The sequence below is a fragment of the Pelobates fuscus genome, chromosome 3 (genome assembly GCF_036172605.1).
Source record: "Pelobates fuscus isolate aPelFus1 chromosome 3, aPelFus1.pri, whole genome shotgun sequence".
Lineage (NCBI taxonomy): Eukaryota > Metazoa > Chordata > Amphibia > Anura > Pelobatidae > Pelobates > Pelobates fuscus.
Window position 1 is genome coordinate 418,933,528 of NC_086319.1, and position 25,001 is coordinate 418,958,528.

At 48.1% G+C, this 25,001-nt stretch overlaps 1 protein-coding gene across 1 annotated transcript in view; it reads right to left on the reverse strand.

Moving 5' to 3' along the window:
* PLOD3 (procollagen-lysine,2-oxoglutarate 5-dioxygenase 3) overlaps positions 1-25,001 on the reverse strand; it is a 56,586-nt gene that overhangs the window by 19,467 nt on the left and 12,118 nt on the right. The window contains exons 2-7 of the mRNA XM_063449776.1: positions 12,196-12,287; positions 8,332-8,468; positions 7,889-8,052; positions 5,456-5,568; positions 5,277-5,340; positions 618-715 (exon numbers count right to left, since the gene is read on the reverse strand). Of these exons, the coding sequence (XP_063305846.1) occupies positions 618-715; positions 5,277-5,340; positions 5,456-5,568; positions 7,889-8,052; positions 8,332-8,468; positions 12,196-12,287 (668 nt within the window). The remainder of the gene's footprint in view (positions 1-617; positions 716-5,276; positions 5,341-5,455; positions 5,569-7,888; positions 8,053-8,331; positions 8,469-12,195; positions 12,288-25,001) is intronic.

Below are 25,001 nucleotides of genomic sequence, written 5' to 3' on the forward strand. Positions count from 1 at the left end.
ACCATTCCTTTTTTCACCCTGACCATAATGCACTCAAGCTAAAGAGGGCACTGAATATCACAATCCATATTCTTTTACCTTGCCCTATATGGGACAGAGATCCTTTCTCTGAAGCGGATCATTACGCATCCAAATTACAGAGGACAATCTCCCATCATCCGTAAAAATAGAACCAGTGACAATTTGATATTTTAGTGACATAACTTTGTGCTACTCTTTCATACCTTTCCTGAAGCGGTCGCATTGATTTAATGCTTTGTAAATCAGTGCTGCGTTAGCACATCATGTTCAGGATCTATTGATTTAAATAGATGTCAATTCTCATGGCATTGAGCAGCCCAAACTATGCATAAAGTACTGCTTTACAGAACACGTCTTAGCTTTGCTTTTTTTAGGAGGACTCATATTACAGCATATGATGTGGGGGGAGGGGAGCTAAGCAGGACCTCTAAATAATGCCATTAACCCTGGGATCTAAGTACAAGGAGTGATGGGGTGCCCGAGAACACAGGGTTCCCACAGCTAACTATGGGATCGGGGTGAGAACTGCAAATACAAGAAGAATATAAAAAGAAAACCGGACAAATAGGAGACAGACAGAGCAGGGCAGAGAGTACCTTTGTAGGTCCGTTTCCATGTATCACTACTGGCATTGTGTCAAATGCTACATTCCGAGCACGAACTTTATTGCTCTCAAATTTTAGGACAACTTCATCTGCAGGAAAAAAGGGAAATTGCAACATAACAGTAACTTAACACTTCCCCTCCCTCTGATGGGATAAGAGAGCGTCTCACACACAGGGATTCCAATAAGTTATAGGGTCAGTGTCGCCCCCTCTGATGGGATAAGAGAGCATCTCACACACAGGGATTCCTATAAGTTATAGGGTCAGTGACGCCCCCTCTGATGGGATAAGAGAGCGTCTCACACACAGGGATTCCTATAAGTTATAGGGTCAGTGACGCTCCCTCTGATGGGATAAGAGAGCGTCCCACACACAGGGATTCCTATAAGTTATAGGGTCAGTGACGCCCCTTCTGATGGGATAAGAGAGCGTCTCACACACAGGGATTCCTATAAGTTATAGGGTCAGTGACGCCCCCTCTGATGGGATAAGAGAGCGTCTCACACACAGGGATTCCTATAAGTTATAGGGTCAGTGACGCCCCCTCTGATGGGATAAGAGAGCGTCTCACACACAGGGATTCCTATAAGTTATAGGGACAGTGACGCCCCCTCTGATGGGATAAGAGAGCGTCCCACACACAGGGATTCCTATAAGTTATAGGGTCAGTGACGCCCCCTCTGATGGGATAAGAGAGCGTCCCACACACAGGGATTCCTATAAGTTATAGGGTCAGTGACGCCCCCTCTGATGGGATAAGAGAGCGTCTCACACACAGGGATTCCTATAAGTTATAGGGACAGTGACGTCCCCTCTGATGGGATAAGAGCATCTCGCACACAGGGATTCCTATAAGTTATAGGGTCAGTGACGCCCCCTCTGATGGGATAAGAGAGCGTCTCACACACAGGGATTCCTATAAGTTATAGGGACAGTGACGCCACCTCTGATGGGATAAGAGAGAGTCTCACACACAGGGATTCCTATAAGTTATAGGGTCAGTGTCGCCCCCTCTGATGGGATAAGAGAGCATCTCACACACAGGGATTCCTATAAGTTATAGGGTCAGTGACGCCCCCTCTGATGGGATAAGAGAGCGTCTCACACACAGGGATTCCTATAAGTTATAGGGTCAGTGACGCCCCCTCTGATGGGATAAGAGAGCGTCCCACACACAGGGATTCCTATAAGTTATAGGGTCAGTGACGCCCCTTCTGATGGGATAAGAGAGCGTCTCACACACAGGGATTCCTATAAGTTATAGGGTCAGTGACGCCCCCTCTGATGGGATAAGAGAGCGTCTCACACACAGGGATTCCTATAAGTTATAGGGACAGTGACGCCCCCTCTGATGGGATAAGAGAGCGTCCCACACACAGGGATTCCTATAAGTTATAGGGTCAGTGACGCCCCCTCTGATGGGATAAGAGAGCGTCCCACACACAGGGATTCCTATAAGTTATAGGGTCAGTGACGCCTCCTCTGATGGGATAAGAGAGCGTCTCACACACAGGGATTCCTATAAGTTATAGGGACAGTGACGTCCCCTCTGATGGGATAAGAGCATCTCGCACACAGGGATTCCTATAAGTTATAGGGTCAGTGACGCCCCCTCTGATGGGATAAGAGAGCGTCTCACACACAGGGATTCCTATAAGTTATAGGGTCAGTGACGCCCCCTCTGATGGGATAAGAGAGCGTCCCACACACAGGGATTCCTATAAGTTATAGGGTCAGTGACGCCCCCTCTGATGGGATAAGAGAGCGTCTCACACACAGGGATTCCTATAAGTTATAGGGACAGTGACGCCCCCTCTGATGGGATAAGAGAGCGTCCCACACACAGGGATTCCTATAAGTTATAGGGTCAGTGACGCCCCCTCTGATGGGATAAGAGCGTCTCACACACAGGGATTCCTATAAGTTATAGGGTCAGTGACGCCCCCTCTGATGGGATAAGAGAGCGTCCCACACACAGGGATTCCTATAAGTTATAGGGTCAGTGACGCCCCCTCTGATGGGATAAGAGAGCGTCTCACACACAGGGATTCCTATAAGTTATAGGGACAGTGACGCCCCCTCTGATGGGATAAGAGAGCGTCCCACACACAGGGATTCCTATAAGTTATAGGGTCAGTGACGCCCCCTCTGATGGGATAAGAGCGTCTCAAACACAGGGATTCCTATAAGTTATAGGGTCAGTGACGTCCCCTCTGATGGGATAAGAGCATCTCGCACACAGGGATTCCTATAAGTTATAGGGTCAGTGACGCCCCCTCTGATGGGATAAGAGAGCGTCTCACACACAGGGATTCCTATAAGTTATAGGGTCAGTGACGCCCCCTCTGATGGGATAAGAGAGCGTCTCACACACAGGGATTCCTATAAGTTATAGGGTCAGTGTCGCCCCCTCTGATGGGATAAGAGAGCGTCTCACACACAGGGATTCCTATAAGTTATAGGGTCAGTGACGCCCCCTCTGATGGGATAAGAGAGCGTCTCACACACAGGGATTCCTATAAGTTATAGGGTCAGTGACGCTCCCTCTGGTGGGATAAGAGCGTCTCACACACAGGGATTCCTATAAGTTATAGGGTCAGTGACGCCCCCTCTGATGGGATAAGAGAGCGTCTCACACACAGGGATTCCTATAAGTTATAGGGTCAGTGACGTCCCCTCTGATGGGATAAGAGAGCGTCTCACACACAGGGATTCCTATAAGTTATAGGGTCAGTGACGCCCCCTCTGATGGGATAAGAGAGCGTCTCACACACAGGGATTCCTATAAGTTATAGGGTCAGTGTCGCCCCCTCTGATGGGATAAGAGAGCGCCTCACACACAGGGATTCCTATAAGTTATAGAGTCAGTGACGCCCCCTCTGATGGGATAAGAGAGCGTCTCACACACAGGGATTCCTATAAGTTATAGGGTCAGTGACGCCCCCTCTGATGGGATAAGAGAGCGTCTCACACACAGGGATTCCTATAAGTTATAGGGTCAGTGACGCCCCCTCTGATGGGATAAGAGAGCGTCTCACACACAGGGATTCCTATAAGTTATAGGGTCAGTGACGCCCCCTCTGATGGGATAAGAGAGTGTCTCACACACAGGGATTCCTATAAGTTATAGGGTCAGTGACGCCCCCTCTGATGGGATAAGAGAGCATCTCACACACAGGGATTCCTATAAGTTATAGGGACAGTGACGCCCCCTCTGATGGGATAAGAGAGCGTCCCACACACAGGGATTCCTATAAGTTATAGGGTCAGTGACGCCCCCTCTGATGGGATAAGAGAGCGTCTCACACACAGGGATTCCTATAAGTTATAGGGTCAGTGTCGCCCCCTCTGATGGGATAAGAGAGCGTCTCACACACAGGGATTCCTATAAGTTATAGGGTCAGTGACGCCCCCTCTGATGGGATAAGAGAGCGTCTCACACACAGGGATTCCTATAAGTTATAGGGTCAGTGACACCCCCTCTGATGGGATAAGAGAGCGTCTCACACACAGGGATTCCTATAAGTTATAGGGTCAGTGACGCCCCCTCTGATGGGATAAGAGAGAGTCTCACACACAGGGATTCCTATAAGTTATAGGGTCAGTGTCGCCCCCTCTGATGGGATAAGAGAGCGCCTCACACACAGGGATTCCTATAAGTTATAGAGTCAGTGACGCCCCCTCTGATGGGATAAGAGAGCGTCTCACACACAGGGATTCCTATAAGTTATAGGGTCAGTGACGCCCCCTCTGATGGGATAAGAGAGCGTCTCACACACAGGGATTCCTATAAGTTATAGAGTCAGTGACACCCCCTCGCATGGATTAAGAGAGCGTCTCACACACAGGGATTCCTATAAGTTATAGGGTCAGTGACGCTCCCTCTGATGGGATAAGAGAGCGTCTCACACACACAGGGATTCCTATAAGTTATAGGGTCAGTGACGCTCCCTCTGATGGGATAAGAGAGCGTCTCACACACAGGGATTCCTATAAGTTATAGGGTCAGTGACGCCCCCTCTGATGGAATAAGAGAGCGTCTCCCACACAGGGATTCCTATAAGTTATAGGGTCAGTGACGTCCTCTCTGATGGGATAAGAGAGCGTCTCACACACACAGGGATTCCTATAAGTTATAGGGTCAGTGACGCCCCCTCTGATGGGATAAGAGAGCATCTCACACACAGGGATTCCTATAAGTTATAGGGTCAGTGATGTACCCTCTGATTGGATAAGAGAGCGTCTCACACACAGGGATTCCTATAAGTTATAGGGTCAGTGACGTCCTCTCTGATGGGATAAGAGAGCGTCTCACACACACAGGGATTCCTATAAGTTATAGGGTCAGTGACGCCCCCTCTGATGGGATAAGAGAGCATCTCACACACAGGGATTCCTATAAGTTATAGGGTCAGTGATGTACCCTCTGATTGGATAAGAGAGCGTCTCACACACAGGGATTCCTATAAGTTATAGGGTCAGTGACGCCCCCTCTGATGGGATAAGAGTGTCTCACACACAGGGATTCCTATAAGTTATAGGGTCAGTGACGTCCCCTCTGATGGGATAAGAGAGCGTCTCCCACACAGGGATTCCTAGGGTCAGTGACATCTCCTAATAGGTAAAAGTAAAAAATAACTTATAACTCACCAATGGCTCCATTAAGATTTTGGAAGATTTTGGACTTGTGATCCAGAGTAATACTGAATTTTTCCTGAATCAAGAAAGTAAAAAACAAAACAATTTTTTTTAAAAAAATACTGCCAGGGAAGAGAAATAAGAAGCAATAAATGGTTTAAACAAACAGAGAGAGTGAGAGACAGGATCACCTTGAGAGTTGAGTCCAGGTAAACCTTGGTGTAAAATAGCTGATCGTCGTCATCATCTTTGTATTTCCAGAGCTGCACGATACGATAGAGCTGGGGTGCATAGCCGATAAACCCTGCCGGGAAGAGAGAGATCAATTACAAACATATAACCATATCAGGCACCCATAGAACTCATTATAAAGAATTATAATGAGGAAAAAAGCCCTGTGTGCCTAAACCGTAATATGCAAATCTACCTGAATACGAGTCAAATTGAGTCAAGTCATCTCTATGAGGAGATGCTGATTGGCCAGGGCTGTGTTTGACTTGTGCTGGCTCTGCCCCTGATCTGTCTCCTACAGGGAAGCATTGTGATTGGCTTAGACCACCACTCCTGATGATGTCAGCAGACAGGGGTAGAGCCAGCAGCTTCAGACTTGAATACAAGTAAGGTTTTACTATATTTGGGAGGCAAGGGGGATCACATGGTGGTTTTAACACTATAGGGTCAGGAATACATGTTTGTGTTCCTCACCCTATAGTGCTCCTTTAACAACCAACAGATGGCACTGCACAGGATTGTAAGATTGTTCCCAACCAACAAATGGCGATGTAAAGGCTCCACAGCCAAATCCACTTAGTTGGTAGAAAGCATCAGCAGGACAGGAGAGCACACAAAACCTTTAACAAATAACAATAATACACACCCTGCACGTATAATGAACACAGGGTAACGGAGACATAAGAGGCGTCTTGGAAATCACAAGCGCTGTCAGACACAAAACGGACAGACAGACAAAACTCCCACCAGCAAACCCAGTCACATATAATCCCAGCCCAAGGTGGATCAACCATGATTATGGCCCTGTGTGAGCGGTGATACCCCATATAGCTATACCATGGAGCCGATTCATATAATGAAAGACTATGGGAAAGACTTTAGCTCCATGGCAATTGTACTGTGTGAGTAGGATCTGCGCGCTATTCGGTAGTTTTGTGCGTGCAGATCCCAGCTATCTGGGGATAGGTGAAATGTCTGTGTGTTATGGATAAAAAGTAACTTTCTGTATTTTAAAGTGTTTTATGTATTTCTGTAACCATGTGGTTAATGGAGTCTGCTTCTAGCCCTGGATAATTTGATTACTTTCCTCTTTGTCTCCAGGATAGAGGCCTATGTAAAACCTGTCTAAACCGGTTTGCCATGCGGCTAGTAAGGGACAAAAGATACTTTTAGTAACTTTTGAACCCCTGGTCGGATTCATGCCATTTTTTAAATATGTTGTTCCCCTGAATGGATTGATTGTGGATATGTATTTTTATGTGAATGTGATGTATGGTTTTAAAGTTATGAAAGTTGTGTAAAAGTATATTTTACACTGTATGCATAATGGGATTATGTGTCACACTAAGGGGAGGGGATGTGTGGGTTGCACCCGTGATACTATTGGTCATTTTATGCCTCCCCCTGGGTACGCTTAGGAAATTTCTTAGGGCAGATTGGAGGGGATAACCCTTATATAGAAAACTGTTTTTTAACAATAAAACATAGGAACATAATCTATCCTAATGAAATCACTCACATAATAAAATAAATACAGAGGATATTGCTCTATAATACAAGTACAATTACTAAGAATACTTATTGTAATTTAGAAGGGAAACTGACCAGCGGTAAATTCTCTAAAAATAACCATAAACCATTTTCTTGAGCTGCAGATCATAGAAATGGTTACATTTCAGTTAAGTCCATAATTGGAAACATGTAACCAACATCTAAGCATTTAGCGGTCTGTGACAACAAACAAAAATAAATGTGTATATAATGGAGCAAAAATGTAGCACGTAGAAGCCCCAATCTGTAACATAAGGGTGTTTGTGATGTCCACTCTGTCAATGTCTGGCAGTGGATCAATACCACACTATCAATAGTATATAAGCCTAAATCTGTGCCTTCAAGGGCACCTAATATATTGCTAAGCTGAAAGGATTACGGAGTCTAAATTATTCCTGCAAATGCACTACAATAGCGGAACTCTTTCCCTGCCAGCCCCAACGATCTTCCTACACGGTGAAGTTATAAACACCAAATGGATCTGACTAAGAAGAATCTAAAGCTAAATGTAGGATAAGGGGCTTATTTGGCACAGGGTAAGGAGTGCGGCTGAGCCCTGACGCACGTTTCGCCAGCAAGTATTCTCTTAGTAATTGTACTTATATTATAGAACAATATTCTCTGTATTTATTGCACCCTCTCTTGTATTCCCGTGTTTATAGGTTCTTTTACCTTTTTAATAATACTTATTAAATGGTTATATTTTATGCGCTAACTTTATTATGTGAGTGATTTCAGTAGGATAGATTATGTTCTGGTGTTTTATTTACACACTTACACTTATTTCTAGATACAGTAAATACAGACAGAGACAGACAGGGAAAGACAGACAGCCCAGCTACCTCCAGAGTTGAGAAATCGTTTTCCATTGCCGACGGTTGGATACTTCTCAGCAAGGGACCAGTCTGGCCAGCAGAAACCCTCCGCAGAGAACACCACCTTGTGATCAAATTGCTGGAACTTCCAGAGAAGCTCAATGGGACTCCCAGCTAAAATCACATCATAACTGGAGAAGGAATAGGATAGAGGGGAGTGGAGATAGAGTAGCGGGAATGTGAGTTGGATGGTAGTGGAAATAGAGGAACGAGAATGTGAGGTGGAGGGTAGTGAATATAGAGGAACGGGAGTGTGAGGTGGACAGTAGAGAAAGAAAAAATGGTGGATGGAGAAAATAAACAGAGAGGAAAATTAGCCACACCTAATCCTTCACTTTCAGGCTTCCAGTTTTCAAGCAGTCTCATGTTTTCTCCCTCCTACCAACCAGCTGCCCAAACAATCTATTTACCTGTCTACAAACATGACAACAAGGTCCTCTTGCTCATGGTATTTCTCCAACTCTTCCTTCAACCATCGCACCTTCTGGCCTCCTCCCACTGTACGAGCAACGTCACCTCCCTTCCACTCCTGCCCCAAACCTAGAGTCTGGACCGAATCGAAAGCAAGTCAGGATAAATGAAAATCAGGAGTAATAAAGGAGCCAGAGCGAGGGCACGGGAAGGGGGGGGGGGGGGGGAAGGAAAGAGCGAGGGCACGGGAAGGGGGGGGGGAAGGAAAGAGCGAGGGCACAGGAAGGGGGGAGGGAAGGAAAGAGCGAGGGCACGGGAAGGGGGGAGGGAAGGAAAGAGCGAGGGCACGGGAAGGGGGGAGGGAAGGAAAGAGCGAGGGCACGGGAAGGGGGGAGGGAAGGAAAGAGCGAGGGCACGGGAAGGGGGAGGGAAGGAAAGAGCGAGGGAACGGGAAAGGGGGGAGGGAAGGAAAGAGCAAGGGCACGGGAAGGGGGAGGGAAGGAAAGAGCAAGGGCGTAAGGGAGCAGGAGTAAGGGCGTAAGGGAGCAGGAGTAAGGGCGTAAGGGAGCAGGAGTAAGGGCGTAAGGGAGCAGGAGTAAGGGCATAAGGGAGAAGGAGAAAGGGCATAAGGGAGAAAGAGTAAGGGCATAAGGGAGAAAGAGTAAGGGCGTAAGGGAGAAAGAGTAAGGGCGTAAGGGAGAAGGAGTACGAGCAACGTCACCTCCCTTCCACTCCTGCCCCAAACCTAGAGTCTGGACCGAATCGAAAGCAAGTCAGGATAAATGAAAATCAGGAGTAATAAAGGAGCAAGAGCGAGGGCACGGGAAGGGGGGGAAGGAAAGGAAAGAGCGAGGGCACGGGAAGGGGGGGAAGGAAAGGAAAGAGCGAGGGCATGGGAAGGGGGGGGAAGGAAAGGAAAGAGCAAGGGAACGGGAAGGGGGGGAGGGAAGGAAAGAGCGAGGGAACGGGAAGGGGGGGAGGAAAAGAGCGAGGGAACGGGAAGGGGGGGAGGGAAGAAGGAGCGAGGGCACGGGAAGGGGGGAGGGAAGAAGGAGCGAGGGCACGGGAGAGGGGGGAGGGAAGGAAGAAGGAGCGAGGGCACGGGAGAGGGGGGAGGGAAGGAAGAAGGAGCGAGGGCACGGGAGAGGGGGGAAGGGAAGGAAGAACGAGCAAGGTCTCGGGAGAGGGGAGGGAGAAGGCGCGAGGGCACAGGAGAGGGGAGGGAGAAGGCACGAGGGCACAGGAGAGAGGAGGGAGAAGGCACAGGAGAGGGGAGGAAGAAGGCGCGAGGGAATAGGGGTAGGGGAGAAGGAGCGAGGGCATAGGGGTGGGAGAGGGAGCAAGGGCATAGGGGTAGGGGACAAGGAGCAAGGGCATAGGGGTAGGGGACAAGGAGCAAGGGCATAGGGGACAAGGAGCAAGGGCATGGGGACAAGGAGCAAGGGCATAGGGGACAAGGAGCAAGGGCATAGGGGACAAGGAGCAAGGGCATAGGGGACAAGGAGCAAGGGCATAGGGGACAAGGAGCAAGGGCATAGGGGACAAGGAGCAAGGGCATAGGGGACAAGGAGCAAGGGCATAGGGGACGAGGAGCAAGGGCATAGGGGACGAGGAGCAAGGGCATAGGGGACGAGGAGCAAGGGCATAGGGGACGAGGAGCAAGGGCATAGGGGACGAGGAGCAAGGGCATAGGGGACGAGGAGCAAGGGCATAGGGGACGAGGAGCAAGGGCATAGGGGACGAGGAGCAAGGGCATAGGGGACGAGGAGCAAGGGCATAGGGGACGAGGAGCAAGGGCATAGGGGACGAGGAGCAAGGGCATAGGGGACGAGGAGCAAGGGCATAGGGGACAAGGAGCAAGGGCATAGGGGACAAGGAGCAAGGGCATAGGGGACAAGGAGCAAGGGCATAGGAGCAGAGGAGAAGGAGCAAGGGCATAGGAGCAGGGGAGAAGGAGCAAGGGCATAGGAGCAGGGGAGAAGGAGCAAGGGCATAGGAGCAGGGGAGAAGGAGCAAGGGCATAGGAGCAGGGGAGAAGGAGCAAGGGCATAGGAGCAGGGGAGAAGGAGCAAGGGCATGGGAGCGGGGGAGAAGGAGCAAGGGCATGGGAGCGGGGGAGAAGGAGCAAGGGCATGGGAGCGGGGGAGAAGGAGCAAGGGCATGGGAGCGGGGGAGAAGGAGCAAGGGCATGGGAGCGGGGGAGAAGGAGCAAGGGCATGGGAGCGGGGGAGAAGGAGCAAGGGCATGGGAGCGGGGGAGAAGGAGCAAGGGCATACGAGCGGGGGAGAAGGAGCAAGGGCATACGAGCGGGGGAGAAGGAGCAAGGGCATACGAGCGGGGGAGAAGGAGCAAGGGCATACGAGCGGGGGAGAAGGAGCAAGGGCATACGAGCGGGGGAGAAGGAGCAAGGGCATACGAGCGGGGGAGAAGGAGCAAGGGCATACGAGCGGGGGAGAAGGAGCAAGGGCATACGAGCGGGGGAGAAGGAGCAAGGGCATACGAGCAGGGGAGAAGGAGCAAGGGCATACGAGCGGGGGAGAAGGAGCAAGGGCATACGAGCGGGGGAGAAGGAGCAAGGGCATACGAGCGGGGGAGAAGGAGCAAGGGCATACGAGCGGGGGAGAAGGAGCAAGGGCATACGAGCGGGGGAGAAGGAGCAAGGGCATACGAGCGGGGGAGAAGGAGCAAGGGCATACGAGCGGGGGAGAAGGAGCAAGGGCATACGAGCGGGGGAGAAGGAGCAAGGGCATACGAGCGGGGGAGAAGGAGCAAGGGCATACGAGCGGGGGAGAAGGAGCAAGGGCATACGAGCGGGGGACAAGGAGCAAGGGCATAGGGACGGGGGACAAGGAGCAAGGGCATAGGGACGGGGGACAAGGAGCAAGGGCATAGGGGTGGGGGACAAGGAGCAAGGGCATAGGGGTAGGGGAGAAGGAGCAAGGGCATAGGGGTAGGGGAGAAGGAGTAAGGGCGTAGGGGAGAAGGAGTAAAGGCGCAAGGGAGAAGGAGTAAGGGCGTAGGGGAGAAGGAGTAAAGGCGCAAGGGAGCAGGAGTAAGGGCGCAAGGGAGCAGGAGTAAGGGCGCAGGGGAGCAGGAGTAAGGGCGCAGGGGAGACGGAGTAAGGGCGCAGGGGAGACGGAGTAAGGGCGCAGGGGAGACGGAGTAAGGGCGCAGGGGAGACGGAGTAAGGGCGCAGGGGAGACGGAGTAAGGGCGCAGGGGAGACGGAGTAAGGGCGCAGGGGAGACGGAGTAAGGGCGCAGGGGAGACGGAGTAAGGGCGCAGGGGAGACGGAGTAAGGGCGCAGGGGAGACGGAGTAAGGGCGCAGGGGAGACGGAGTAAGGGCGCAGGGGAGACGGAGTAAGGGCGCAGGGGAGACGGAGTAAGGGCGCAGGGGAGACGGAGTAAGGGCGCAGGGGAGACGGAGTAAGGGCGCAGGGGAGACGGAGTAAGGGCGCAGGGGAGACGGAGTAAGGGCGCAGGGGAGACGGAGTAAGGGCGCAGGGGAGACGGAGTAAGGGCGCAGGGGAGACGGAGTAAGGGCGCAGGGGAGACGGAGTAAGGGCGCAGGGGAGACGGAGTAAGGGCGCAGGGGAGACGGAGTAAGGGCGCAGGGGAGACGGAGTAAGGGCGCAGGGGAGACGGAGTAAGGGCGCAGGGGAGACGGAGTAAGGGCATAGGGGAGACGGAGTAAGGGCATAGGGGAGACGGAGTAAGGGCATAGGGGAGACGGAGTAAGGGCATAGGGGAGACGGAGTAAGGGCATAGGGGAGACGGAGTAAGGGCATAGGGGAGACGGAGTAAGGGAGGAAAGGAGCTGGAGCAAGAGCCAAGACAGCAATACCATAGGGGTCATTACTCACATGTATTGTGTAGTTAAAGTGCTTTGCTGTTCGCAGGAACCGGTCGTATCCCTCTGTACGGTCAGTAGCTACAGTGAGAACCAGGAGCTTTTCTGGAGGTAAAACATAAATACATAGCAATAATTGGTAACAAACCTTACTGTGAGCAACACATACTGAGCATATAGAAAGGTATTATCAATGTATTCTATACTGAGCACAAACAAATGTGGATATCAAGACATCTGTAATGAGCAGATACAGTGGTTAGTACATCCACTGAGAGCAGTAAAGGTCAACAGTGATATAGAAAGGGTAGTGGATATCTGGAATAACCTTCCAGTGGGAGAAGTAAAGGCTAACAGTGATCTAGAATGGGTAGTGGATACCATGCCTTCCAGTGGAAGCAGTAAACACACTGATAAACGCTAGCGATGTGGAATGTTATCACAGAGAACCAGTCTGCAGTTTCATAAAAACAGTAGATGGCTTGATGGTTTTACATGTTGGTAGCCAAGATCTCCAAGTAAATATATTAGTCTGGTGACACTGAACCTGTGGCTGTGCCCATCAGCTAAACTGTGCAGCTGAAAGAGGAAAACACCACTAGATAGAAGAACGGGCAGATCAGATCCGAGCTGTGCCCACCTAACTTTAATCTGAGCATGCCAGCAATGCACTGAGCACCTATCAATGTCCAAAATGTGAAATCTTCGTAATCACACCATTCCCTCTGGGGCTGTTTTAAGAGTAAAAACTTAAGGGCACAGGGTGCCCTGCCAAACGCACAAGGTGCAAATAGCCAAAATCTCGGGTTCGGGAGTAAGGGGGCATGGGCAGGCACGGCCTGGGAGCCAGGGCACAGAAAACTAGTTCTGAATTTAATGAGTCAGAATTGGATATACTCAAGTAATCCATATTACATAACATTTACCAGTCAGTAAGCTGGTAGTTTTTAATTTCAGAATATCTACATTTATTTGCCCAAGTGTAAGACTCAGCAGAGCATGTAGACATGATAGGAATACATAAGAATGTGCCATACATAATGAATTGTGCAGGTGTGGACTGACATGAAATAGTACAGTCAGATATAAACAGACACTAGACATGCCAGGACAATACGGAATTATTTCCAGAAATCTACAGCGGAACCACACACAAACCGACTCGATCAGCATTTATTCAGAGAGAAGGAAATTGGGCAACAGAAAATACGGTCTGTACAAAGTTACTCTATTATTCTAAGTAACTGCCAACATGATGGGATAAGAGAGCGTCTCACACACAGGGATTCCTATAAGTTATAGGGTCAGTGACGTCCCCTCTGATGGGATAAGAGAGCGTCTCACACACAGGGATTCCTATAAGTTATAGGGTCAGTGACGCCCCCTCTGATGGGATAAGAGAGCGTCTCACACACAGGGATTCCTATAAGTTATAGGGTCAGTGACGTCCCCTCTGATGGGATAAGAGAGCGTCTCACACACAGGGATTCCTATAAGTTATAGGGTCAGTGACGTCCCCTCTGATGGGATAAGAGAGGGTCTCACACACAGGGATTCCTATAAGTTATAGGGTCAGTGATGCCCCCTCTGATGGGATAAGAGAGCGTCTCCCACACACAGGGATTCCTATAAGTTATAGGGACAGTGACGTCCCCTCTGATGGGATAAGAGAGCATCTCACACACAGGGATTCCTATAAGTTATAGGGTCAGTGACGCCCCCTCTGATGGGATAAGAGAGCGTCTCACACAGGGATTCCTATAAGTTATAGGGTCAGTGAAGCCCCTCTGATGGGATAAGAGTGTCTCACACACAGGGATTCCTATAAGTTATAGGGTCAGTGACGCCCCCTCTGATGGGATAGGAGAGTGTCTCACACACAGGGATTCCTATAAGTTATAGGGTCAGTGACACCCCCTCTGATGGGATAAGAGAGCGTCTCACACACAGGGATTCCTATAAGTTATAGGGTCAGTGACGCCCCCTCTGATGGGATAAGAGAGCGTCTCCCACACAGGGATTCCTATAAGTTATAGGGTCAGTGACGCCCCCTCTGATGGGATAAGAGAGCGTCTCACACACAGGGATTCCTATAAGTTATAGGGTCAGTGACGTCCCCTCTGATGGGATAAGAGAGCGTCTCACACACAGGGATTCCTATAAGTTATAGGGTCAGTGACGCCCCCTCTGATGGGATAAGAGAGCGTCTCACACACAGGGATTCCTATAAGTTATAGGGTCAGTGACGTCCCCTCTGATGGGATAAGAGAGCGTCTCGCACACAGGGATTCCTTTAAGTTATAGGGTCAGTGACGTCCCCTCTGATGGGATAAGAGAGCGTCTCACACACAGGGATTCCTATAAGTTATAGGGTCAGTGACGCCCCCTCTGATGGGATAAGAGAGCGTCTCACACACAGGGATTCCTATAAGTTATAGGGTCAGTGACGTCCCCTCTGATGGGATAAGAGAGCGTCTCACACACAGGGATTCCTATAAGTTATAGGGACAGTGACGCCCCCTCTGATGGGATAAGAGAGCTTCTCCCACACAGGCATTCCTATAAGTTATAGGGTCAGTGACGCCCCTCTGATGGGATAAGAGAGTGTCTAACACACAGGGATTCCTATAAGTTATAGGGTCAGTGACGCCCCCTCTGATGGGATAAGAGAGCGTCTCCCACACAGGGATTCCTATAAGTTATAGGGTCAGTGACGCCCCCTCTGATGGGATGAGAGCATCTCACACACAGGGGTTCCTATAAGTTATAGGGTCAGTGATGTCCCCTCTGATGGGATAAGAGAGTGTCTCACACACAGGGATTCCTATAAGTTATAGGGTCAGTGACGCCCCTCTGATGGGATAAGAGAGTGTCTAACACACAGGGATTCCTATAAGTTATAGGGTCAGTGACGCCCCCTCTGATGGGATAAGAGAGCGTCTCCCACACAGGGATTCCTATAAGTTATAGGGTCAGTGACGCCCCCTCTGATGGGATGAGAGCATCTCACACACAGGGGTTCCTATAAGTTATAGGGTCAGTGATGTCCCCTCTGATGGGATAAGAGAGTGTCTCACACACAGGGATTCCTATAAGTTATAGGGACAGTGACGTCCCCTCTGATGGGATAAGAGAGCGTCTCACACACAGGGATTCCTATAAGTTATAGGGTCAGTGACGCCCCCTCTGATGGGATAAGAGAGCGTCTCACACACAGGGATTCCTATAAGTTATAGGGTCAGTGACGCCCCCACTGATGGGATAAGAGAGCGTCTCACACACAGGGATTCCTATAAGTTATAGGGTCAGTGACGTCCCCTCTGATGGGATAAGAGAGTGTCTCACACACAAGGATTCCTATAAGTTATAGGGTCAGTGACGCCCCCTCTGATGGGATAAGAGAGCGTCTCACACACAGGGATTCCTATAAGTTATAGGGTCAGTGACGCCCCTTCTGATGGGATAAGAGAGCGTCTCACACACAGGGATTCCTATAAGTTATAGGGTCAGTGACGCTCCCTCTGATGGGATAAGAGAGCGTCTCACACACAGGGATTCCTATAAGTTATAGGGTCAGTGACGCCCCCTCTGATGGGATAAGAGAGTGTCTCACACACAGGGGTTCCTATAAGTTATAGGGTCAGTGACGCCCCCTCTGATGGGATAAGAGAGCGTCTCACACACAGGGATTCCTATAAGTTATAGGGTCAGTGACGTCCCCTCTGATGGGATAAGAGAGTGTCTCACACACAGGGATTCCTATAAGTTATAGGGTCAGTGACGCTCCCTCTGATGGGATAAGAGAGCGTCTCACACACAGGGATTCCTATAAGTTATAGGGTCAGTGACGCTCCCTCTGATGGGATAAGAGAGCGTCTCACACACAGGGATTCCTATAAGTTATAGGGTCAGTGACGCCCCCTCTGATGGGATAAGAGAGCGCCTCACACACAGGGATTCCTATTTGTTGCTTTTAGTGAGATTTAGCCCCAAACAACCTTCGTAATTTAACCCTTTGAATGCAGGGAGGCTGGGAACATGTCTAGGCTGGGACAGGCCTGAGGAGTTTTTTTGAATTAAACAAAACATCTGTTTAGTCGAGAATTTTACCAGAAGCTTCCAGCTCCCATATGGCACACACTATAAACTCATTTAATTTGGATTCTTAGGAAGCTTTTCTTTCACTCACTGCAGAAAGGAGGACGTTTTAGATTATGGAACAAGATGTGTTTTACGTTAGAAAGTTAAATTGGGAAAAAAACACAAACAACGGGAAATTCTTTTTATCCCGCTGAGACATTGGCTTTCAAACTTGTTCATTATCCATTAAAGAACGAGAGGAAAACAGTCCAATACTCGCACAGCGCTCACTGAATATTGTACGAGAAAACAGTCCAACACTAACACACAGCGCTCACTGAATATTGTACGAGAAAACAGTCCAATACTAACACACAGCGCTCACTGAATATTGTACGAGAAAACAGTCCATTACTAACACAGAGCGCTCACTGAATATTGTACAAGGAAACAGTCCAATACGAACACACAGCGCTCACTGAATATTGTACGAGAAAACAGTCCAATACTAACACACAGCGCTCGCTGAATATTGTACGAGAAAACAGTCCAATACTAACACACAGCGCTCACTGAATATTGTACGAGAAAACAGTCCAATACTAACACACAGCGCTCACTGAATATTGTACGAGAAAACAGTCCAATACTCGCACAGCGCTCACTGAATATTGTACGAGAAAAAAGTCCATTACTAACACACAGCGCTCACTGAATAATGTGCGAGAAAACAGTCCAATACTAACACACAGCGCTCACTGAATATTGTACGAGAAAACAGTCCAATACTAACACAGCGCTCACTGAATATTGTACGAGAAAACAGTCCAATACTAACACACAGCGCACACTGAATATTGTACGAGAAAACAGTCCAATACTAACACACAGCGCACACTGAATATTGTACGAGAAAACTGTCCAATACTAACACACAGCGCACACTGAATATTGTACGAGAAAACTGTCCAATACTAACACACAGCGCACACTGAATATTGTACGAGAAAACAGTCCATTACTAACACACAGCGCTCACTGAATATTGTACGAGAAAACTGTCCAATACTAACACACAGCGCACACTGAATATTGTACGAGAAAACAGTCCAATACTAACACACAGCGCACACTGAATATTGTACGAGAAAACAGTCCAACACTAACACACAGCGCTCACTGAATATTGTACGAGAAAACAGTCCATTACTAACACACAGCGATCACTGAATATTGTACGAGAAAACATTCCATTACTAACACACAGCGCTCACTGAATATTGTACGAGAAAACATTCCATTACTAACACACAGCGCTCACTGAATATTGTACGAGAAAACTGTCCAATACTAACACAGAGCGCTCACTGAATATTGTACGAGAAAACAGTCCAATACTAACACACAGCGCACACTGAATATTGTACGAGAAAACAGTCCAATACTAACACACAGCGCACACTGAATATTGTACGAGAAAACAGTCCAACACTAACACACAGCGCTCACTGAATATTGTACGAGAAAACAGTCTAATACTCGCACAACAAGATTTTGAACATTTCCCTGTGAATAAAGAAAATGTTATCTGTGCAGACAAGTTCAATTTACTTGTATTATTTGAATTTACCAATAATGTAAATATTGCATGAATATACAGCGTCGGGCTACATAACTAATCCTGTTTTCATGCTGAATAACCGTTGAACTATAATATATCCTAAATAGGCCATCTTTAGATAGAATTTTTATTCAAAATCATTTTAGTAAAAATAAATCAGATTTAAGAAATGTAAATAAAAAAAATCTGATTTTTTTCCAGCCTGATTTATGCTATTACCTGTACCTAAACAAGCTAAGGCCATGCACACACAGAGTATTAACGTCAAACGATAGAACAGGGAAACTGGGAACCATGTTGCAGCTGGCGAGAATTTTAACACATCAATTTAAACGTCGGTTAACCAGGAGACAAAGCAAAACTACAACTTAAAGGCTACACCCGCAATAATGAGTGATATGGCTCCAGGACAGTCCGGGGTGCGAGACCGCTAAAAATGAAATAAAATCAGGGGCCATTTTTGACCATTGAGTCGATTCTCGCAGTATTGAGATCTATATAATGGTATGTGCACTGTCTACATTCCAAGCATGTCTAGCTCTGCATCTGTACAAATAACACGCCCATCGATATGACAGTACCCAATTACCAGCTAGGGATCGACACATATTGATTTTTTTAGAGCCGATAATCTGTGAACTTTTAGGCTGATAGCCAATAACTTATTGATATTCTGTACATTTACCGTTATGAAAAAAGAAAATTTCTACACAAATCTACTGTTTACTGAACATGTTTATTTAATATTTTTTTTTTAGCAAATATTTTATTTTAAATTAAGTGGTAAATTTACAAAATATACATGCCAGTCAGATTATTTTGTTTTCAAGAATATTTAGTGTTCCTCTCCTTTCCCCTCCCAGTCACTTAGTGCATCTTTCCCCTCCCCTTCCTGTCCCTTAGTGGTCCTCTCCCTGTCCCTTAGTGGTCCTCTCCCTTCTCTGGTGTGCCTCATGATCTATTTTGTAGCGTAAAGGAGCGCAGCAGACTGCAGTACATGAGCTTCAGTTTCCTGTACCTGGCCGGACTCACAGTGAAGCTCCTGTACCGCGGTCCACACTGCTCCACTCAACCATGCTACACTGAGCGACTGGTAAGGGGGACCGATGTGCGCTTCCTTCCTGTCGGTCACTTGATTCTTGCGCCCCTAGAGCCGGTGCGCCCTAGGACAGCCACCTGTGTCGCCTTATGGATGCGCTGCGTGCACTGGGCCACCGCTGCTTCTCACATGATCAGCAATCGGTACCAATAGTGGCAGATACCGATATTTGCCAAAATCTGGAATATCGGTCAAACTGATTATCGGTCTAACCCTACTACCAACCAACACCACCACCACACTGACTGCAGACTGGAACTGGGTGTAAAGGGTTCAGCTGCCCAGCCAACATGCCTCTGCACATTACTCAGCCAGGAATTTATAGCAGAGACACAGCACACGGAGATAATGTCTCACTGCCTGTATGTGCTGAGCACACGGAAAAAACAGTAAGACGTGACTAACATGTCGTAACTGTGCAACTTCCCCTGTAAAACGCACAGCGGATATTTACTAGGCCCAAAGACCCCATGAAGACAACACATTCAGCCAGGATTACTCCCCAGCCTGGAACATCGTATCAGAGCACACAAATGGTTTTTAAAAGGCTCCAAAGTAGCTGATAGGCTGCATGCATATACACACATATATTATTATTATTATTATTATCGCCATTTATATAGTTCCAACAGATTCCGTAGCACTTTACAAGATCATATCTGGCAGAGCTGTGTAATACTTAAATCGCTTCCAATGTCCATTGTATGGAATAAAGCCTGAGAGACTCCCGTACAGTGAGGGTAACAGGCGTTTGTGACTTTGTAACACGTTGTTTGATTTTATTCTGTTACGTTAATATCGCTGATTACAGCAACTCCAATATCCTGTATTTCTATGTATTAACCCCTTGCCAGTCCTAGTGCTGGAATAACCAGCGTTGTAGAGGACAACAGCTGTTTATACGTCTGGATGTCCTGATCGTCATTAAACTACTGAACGGAAGAGGGCAGAGCTTGGCATGGTGGGTCACGGGAGCCGCAATGGGGTCTAGTAGCAGCCAGAAAAGGGGGGGGGGAGGGGGAGAGGGGGGAGGTCCGCTCCAGGTGCACATTGAAAAGTAACCCTGCAACAAATAATCTCCCCTAATGCTTTGCCAGCATTATGTCTCTAGGAGCATTATAGGAGATGTAGTCCGTAACATCTAGACATCTGGAGTGCTGACAATTGTCCAGCCTCTTTGCACGGTATGTTGCGTGGTTTTGGGGATAAACACAGCAGATATCAGGCATTACAAACATGAAACTGTTAGGTCACACACATCTACACAACGGCCTATAATAACCCGAGGGCTGAGTGTGCGAGCAATAGATTTCCAAGCTTTGAGTGGGCTCAGCGCCATGACATTTCCTTTTTAATGAGAATATTTAGCTTTACGTCTGCAGGGATTATAATAGGGTTAACATCTGCCCCTCAGAATTGTGAAAATATCTGTCTAACCCGGTCGTGAAGGGGTTAACAACGTTGGCTCTGTTCTATAAGAGGGAGTCTGATGTTTATCAATGGTATTGCTATAAAAAGGATAAGGAATTGGCACTCATTATACCCAAATGCACACTCACGGCCCCCCGAACATGCACTTACACTCACAGCCCCCACAACGTGCACTCACATAACTGCTGGATGGGGACCATGTCCTCACCCTGTTGGCACAGTGACTGAGGGTGAAGGCGAGGTAAGGCAGGGAACAGTAAGCAGAGTTTCTAGAAAGCATCCCACACTAGGTAATGGAAACTAATGGGTCACTGCAGGAACGCTCCCTCACCTCCTCCTGGAATTAAAGAATGGCTCACACAGAGATTATATATGTTTTAAACAAGCCATCCCACAATCCTTTGCTCCACACCCTCTTGAGCATTAATGATCCTAAACGTGGCATTTAGTCTATGGACAAAGAGGGTCTTTTATATTTAATTCGGAGCAGTGAATGAACAGGGGAAGTGCAGAATCCAGTTACCAGCACACAGAGAAGCAGTAATCAAATGATGGAGGACCTGAGGAAAAGGCAGCAAGGAGGAGGGGAGACGGGTAGGAATACACCGAGACAGCGCAGAGTGCAGGGAGACAGAGAGATAGGAATACACAGAGACAGAGAGCAATAGGAATACACAGAGACAGAGAGATAGGAATACACCGAGACAGGGCAGAGTGCAGGGAGACAGAGAGATAGGAATACACAGAGACAGAGAGCAATAGGAATACACCGAGACAGCGCAGAGTGCAGGGAGACAGAGAGGCAGGAATACGCAGAGACAGAGAGCAATAGGAATACACAGAGACAGCGCAGAGTGCAGGGAGACAGAGAGGCAGAGAGCAATAGGAATACACCGAGACAGAGAGATAGGAATACACCGAGACAGCACAGAGTGCAGGGAGACAGAGAGGCAGGAATACACAGAGACAGAGAGCAATAGGAATACACCGAGACAGCGCAGAGTGCAGGGAGACAGAGAGGCAGAGAGCAATAGGAATACACCGAGACAGAGAGATAGGAATACACCGAGACAGCACAGAGTGCAGGGAGACAGAGAGGCAGGAATACACAGAGACAGAGAGCAATAGGAATACACCGAGACAGGGCAGAGTGCAGGGAGACAGAGGCAGGAATACACAGAGACAGAGAGCAATAGGAATACACCGAGACAGCGCAGAGTGCAGGGAGACAGAGAGGCAGAGAGCAATAGGAATACACCGCGACAGAGAGATAGGAATACACCGAGACAGCACAGAGTGCAGGGAGACAGAGAGATAGGAATACACAGACAGCTGGGGCAAGAGAAATAGAGAGAGAGAGACACAGAGACAGCACAGGCGTACAGGGAAGTAAATTATAGAAGGGCAGAGAGAGCATAGTGCAGGGAGATTATTGACAGAACCTAAGGTGGATGTTGGGAGAGAGTGAGACATATAGAGACAGAGCAAGATTTAGAGAGATTGCACCGAACTTGGAGAGAGCAAAGCAAGATATCCTGATTGAGGACAGGAGTAATGAATGGCCAGGAGGTGGGACGGGAGGACCATGGGCTGAGTGATGACTCCCGCAGCTGTGCAGGAAACAGACTGACAAACACTCTGGAATTTGTCCAAGGAAATTTCTGGTGAAGAAAATATTCCAGGGAAACTGAACGAGTATGGACACAGCCGGAGAAAAAGGCGATCCAAAATGTACAGAATATTCTGGATCATCTAGCCAGCTCTCCAGATAGTATCCCTGGGCCCCTATCCCCCTTACATACCTTTCAAACTATTAAAGTTATTCTCCAGTTAGAATAGAAATTCATATTCTCTCCTATTTTACTTGTTTATTTGTTCTTTAAGGGTTTATATGTCCTTTTCTCATCCACTAGACTCATCACGGACAGAACTCACCCAAAAAGGCTACACATCCATCTAGGGTAGACTGTTCACAGTCATGTAATGTTATATATTAAAAACAACATTCTGAACATCTACACAGCCCCTCATGCGATAACAGACCCTTCCCAGCAACTACACAGCCCCTCATACGATAACAGACCCTTCCCAGCAACTACACAGCCCTCATTCGATAACAGATCCTTCCCAGCATCTACACAGCCCCTCATTCGATAACAGACCCTTCCCAGCATCTACACAGCCCCTCATTCGATAACAGACCCTTCCCAGCAACTACACAGCCCCTCATGCGATAACAGACCCTTCCCAGCAACTACACAGCCCATATTCGATAACAGATCCTTCCCAGCATCTACACAGCCCCTCATTCGATAACAGACCCTTCCCAGCACAGCCCTCATTCGATAACAGACCCTTCCCAGCATCTACACAGCCCCTCATTCGATAACAGACCCTTCCCAGCATCTACACAGCCCCTCATTCGATAACAGACCCTTCCCAGCAACTACACAGCCCTCATTCGATAACAGACCCTTCCCATCATCTACACAGACCCTCATTCTATGACAGACCCTTCCCATCATCTACACAGCCCCTCATTCTATAACAGACCCTTCCCAGCAACTACACAGCCCTCATTCTATAACAGATCATTCCCAGCCCCTCATTCTGTAACAGACCCTTCCCAACCCCTCATTCTATAACAGATCCTTCCCAGCATCTACACAGCCCTCATTCTATAACAGATCCTTCCCAGCATCTAGGACAGCCCTCATTCTCTAAAAACAGATTATTCCAATATCTATACACCCCTCATTCTATAACAGATCATTGCCAGCTTTGCTTTGGAATGCTGTATTCAAGCATGGAGTGTGAAGGATTGGCCAGTGAGGTGTGCACAAATGGCTAATTATGTGCATGGATGTGCTAGTGTCTAGTTTGGCACACGAAAGAGCCTGAGGTACAATGCTAGTGAGTGTGTTCAATTAAAAAACAGTGACCTAGTGTAAGTAATTCAATAAGTGTTATTCCCCACCGGCACCTGCCTCACAAATCAGAACATCTGAATTCCGCCATTCACTCCAGAAGAAACACAGGTCCAATGACCGTGGACAGAGCCTGTCCACGTTATAGTAATAGGTAAGTGTGTGGGCAGGTCACATTATTAGTTTCCTCCAGTTTGTGCATGAAACCATTATTGTACCAATACACACGTGGTTACACTTTCAATATTTGATTTAGGGATCATCTCAAGAAGAAGTAAACTTTTCTTCTAATTATTTGTCTAACTCAGCAATAACCACAAACTGTGTCACCGTAATCCAGAGCAAACGTCCGGTTTCTATACCACTTCCCAGGAACCACTAACTTGCCACACTTCGTGAAAACTGGGCAGTTAGAGAAAGCATGTATAGGGAAACAAGAGTTTAACAGATTCACCGACAATTCCTCACAGTCTGGGCCCTGACCGTAAGGAACTGAAAGGACACAGAACGCAAGATTCTAGATTTCCATAAATAAATGTAATAATATAGATACATGCACACACACATTTTTCCTCTCTTTTTTTTTTTACTTTATATTCTGGTTTTTAAAGAATAGTTGCCATGTACTTATGCTTTCACAATTGCAGTGGAAATATATGAATTATTAGCAAGAAATGTCTTTGAGCGATCAGCAGCTGGTAAACACAAAGGTTGGTGTGAATGACCTTCCTGTGTTCCTGTAAGCCCTGTGATGGAGGGAGGGGGTGACTGTCGAATTCTAGGGCCCCAGGGCACAGGACATGCAGGTATGTGGTGAAATATTCAGGCCCTGGGGTGGGGAGACAAAGACAATCACCGAGTGTCACATTACCAGCAAGACCACTGTAGCACAGCTCCAATACCCAGCATATGTATCTCTGCTGTGTAATCGTTGTAGCAGAGGAAGCAATAAAATATCCAAGGCAAAATCCCCCCCAGTAACAGGACGACACACAGTTCTGGGAGTCAACTGATTTTTATTCAGCCACAGTTTCTTAAATCCTATTCCAGGGGCATTCCCCCAATGGACCCAAGAGGGGACTAGGGACAAGTAAACATTTCACACAGACCCCTCCTTTGTGCCCGAGAGATAATGGAGTAAGAACAACTCTTTGATCTACCATATTTTTCGCTCCATAAGACGCACCTCACCATAAGACGCACCTAGTTTTTAGAGGAAAAAACCCAGAAAAAAAATATTCTGAACAAACTGACCCATAGTGTTTCTTACTATGGGACAGTTTGTACAGAATATTTTTTTTCTCCCCTGTCCCATAGTGTCACCCCTCTCCATAGACTTCATCTCCCCCCCTCCCCATAGACTTCATCTCCCCCCCTCCCCATAGACTTCATCTCCCCCCCTCCCCATTGACTTCATCTCCCCCCCCTCCCCATTGACTTCATCTCCCCCCCTCCCCATTGACTTCATCTCCCCCCCTCCCCATTGACTTCATCCCCCCCCCTTCCCATTGACTTCATCCCCCCCCCTCCCCATTGACTTCATCCCCCCCCCTCCCCATTGACTTCATCCCCCCCTCCCCATTGACTTCATCCCCCCCTCCCCATTGACTTCATCCCCCCCATTGACTTCATCCCCCCCATTGACTTCATCCCCCCCCATA